Source organism: Egretta garzetta, unplaced genomic scaffold (genome assembly GCF_000687185.1).
Source record: "Egretta garzetta isolate BGI_Z169 unplaced genomic scaffold, ASM68718v1 scaffold884, whole genome shotgun sequence".
NCBI lineage: Eukaryota > Metazoa > Chordata > Aves > Pelecaniformes > Ardeidae > Egretta > Egretta garzetta.
The window spans coordinates 7,849-9,604 of record NW_009259330.1 but is presented as its reverse complement, the minus strand read 5'-3'; the positions used below and the strand labels follow the sequence as shown (position 1 = coordinate 9,604).

Below are 1,756 nucleotides of genomic sequence, written 5' to 3'. Positions count from 1 at the left end.
CGCGAGGAGGAGTGTCAGCTGGGGGCGGAGGAGCTGCGGGAGCGGTTCTTTGCCTCTTGCAAGCAGTACGGCATCACCGTGAGTCCCTGTGGCCAGCCCCTGCTGCGGAGGGGGCCCTGCTGTGCCACCTCCCTCCCCAAAGCAGCCCCCAGATGCCTGTGTTTGGCCTCAGCAGGGCTCAGGCTGGGACCACGTGTCCAATGTGATGTCCCCACAGTGCCACCTTACCTGTGAGAGGAGGTGGGGGGGGGTGGGTGATCCCACAGCCCTCTATCCCCTTCCTGCCCGCATCTAGCTCTGCCAGCAGCAGGTGAAGCCACCCCAGGGGTACTTTGGCTGCCAGCCTCCCTGCCCTGATGCGTCCCTGCTCTGTCCCCAGGGTGACAATGTGCGCCAGGAGCTGCTGGCCTTGGTGAAGGACCTGCTGTCGCTGCTGTCCGAGATCGGGGCGGGAGCCAGCGCGCTCTCTGAGGCCATCGAGCTTTACCAGGCCTGCGTGGAGTTCGTGTGTGAGAGGTGGGTGGGTGGGGGTATGGGGCTCAGGGATAGACCCCCCCACATCTCCTCTCCCCACGCATGGGGACAAGCAGGTTGGGCTGGTGGCTGCACCCAGGCTGGGGCTCTCCCAGAGGGACCCTGGTGGGGTTCGGGGTGCTGGGGGTTCCCCGCCCTGCACTTGGCACTGACACCCCATGGTGGCTGCCAGCTCCGCAGAGCTGGTGGTGCCCCTGTTGCGGCACGTGGGGAAAAGAGGCAACACAACCGTGTACGAGTGGAGGACGGGGCTTCAGCCCCTGCGGGTGGAGCGGCCGGAGGTGAAGGAGGTGCCGGAGCCGCCGAAGGAGGACACGGTACGTCCTGGCCAGCCAGGGCCGAGCTGTGGCACTGGGAAGAGCCCCAGCCGGCTCTGCCATGTGTTGGGTAGGGTTAGGCTGCTTGCCCCCGGGCTTTCAGGGGTTCTGTTGTCCTCCCCACAGATCGACTGGGGAGACTTCACACTGGAGCCGACCAGGGTGGATGATGGTGCTGCAGCTGACGGGGCAGCCCAGGGCGAGGAGATTGACTGGGGGATCACGCTAGAGCCCAGTCCCCAGGTGTGTCACCCCTGGCTGTGTGGTCCTGGGGACTGGCCCAGCCCCAGGGCCAGGCTGGGGACCTGGGGGTGTCCTGGGCACCCCCATCTCACAGGGTGCCCTTTCTTTTGCAGCAGGATGATGGCATTGACTGGGGAGATGGTGAAAGCGAGGAGGTGCAGATCACGGTGCTGGATGCTGGCACTGAGGGTGAGCATGGCTGCAAAAGGACACGGGGTCCCAGCGGGTGGCAGGCAGCACCCACCCTGCTTTTACCCCCCCTTCCCTGCCTGCAGTCACCCTGGGCACCCTAGCTGTGCACAAGTGCCTGTTGGGACTGAGCAGAAGGCAGCGCGGTGCTGGGCAGGCGCCTCTTGGGTGCTGGGTGGGCAGGAGCAGGGCCCTGACCCCAGCAAACAACGCTGAGGGTGATGCTGAGCACCCTGTATGGGGCGAATTGGGGTGGGGGGTATGATGAGACTGTCTGAGCCGTGGAGATCCCTGTCCTGCTCACCCCCGGCTCTTCCCCCAGTGCCCGAGGGCGTCGCCTGTGGCTCCGATGCCCTGACGCTCCTGGAAAACAGCGAGACCCGGAGCCAGTTCATCGACGAGCTCATGGAGGTGAGTACGAGGTGGCAGCCGGGGCTGGGGCCGGGTAAGGGGCAGGTCCACCGCCGGCCCCC

The 1,756-nt window shown here is 66.2% G+C and overlaps 1 protein-coding gene across 1 annotated transcript in view; it reads left to right on the top strand.

Annotated features, from left to right (window-relative positions):
* Positions 1-1,756, top strand: part of CDK5RAP3 (CDK5 regulatory subunit associated protein 3) — a gene marked incomplete at its 5' end in the record, with an annotated part of 10,360 nt that overhangs the window by 7,838 nt on the left and 766 nt on the right. The window contains 6 exons of the mRNA XM_035892361.1: positions 7-78; positions 380-516; positions 707-851; positions 978-1,094; positions 1,208-1,283; positions 1,606-1,705. Coding sequence (XP_035748254.1) covers positions 7-78; positions 380-516; positions 707-851; positions 978-1,094; positions 1,208-1,283; positions 1,606-1,705 — 647 coding nt within the window. The remainder of the gene's footprint in view (positions 1-6; positions 79-379; positions 517-706; positions 852-977; positions 1,095-1,207; positions 1,284-1,605; positions 1,706-1,756) is intronic.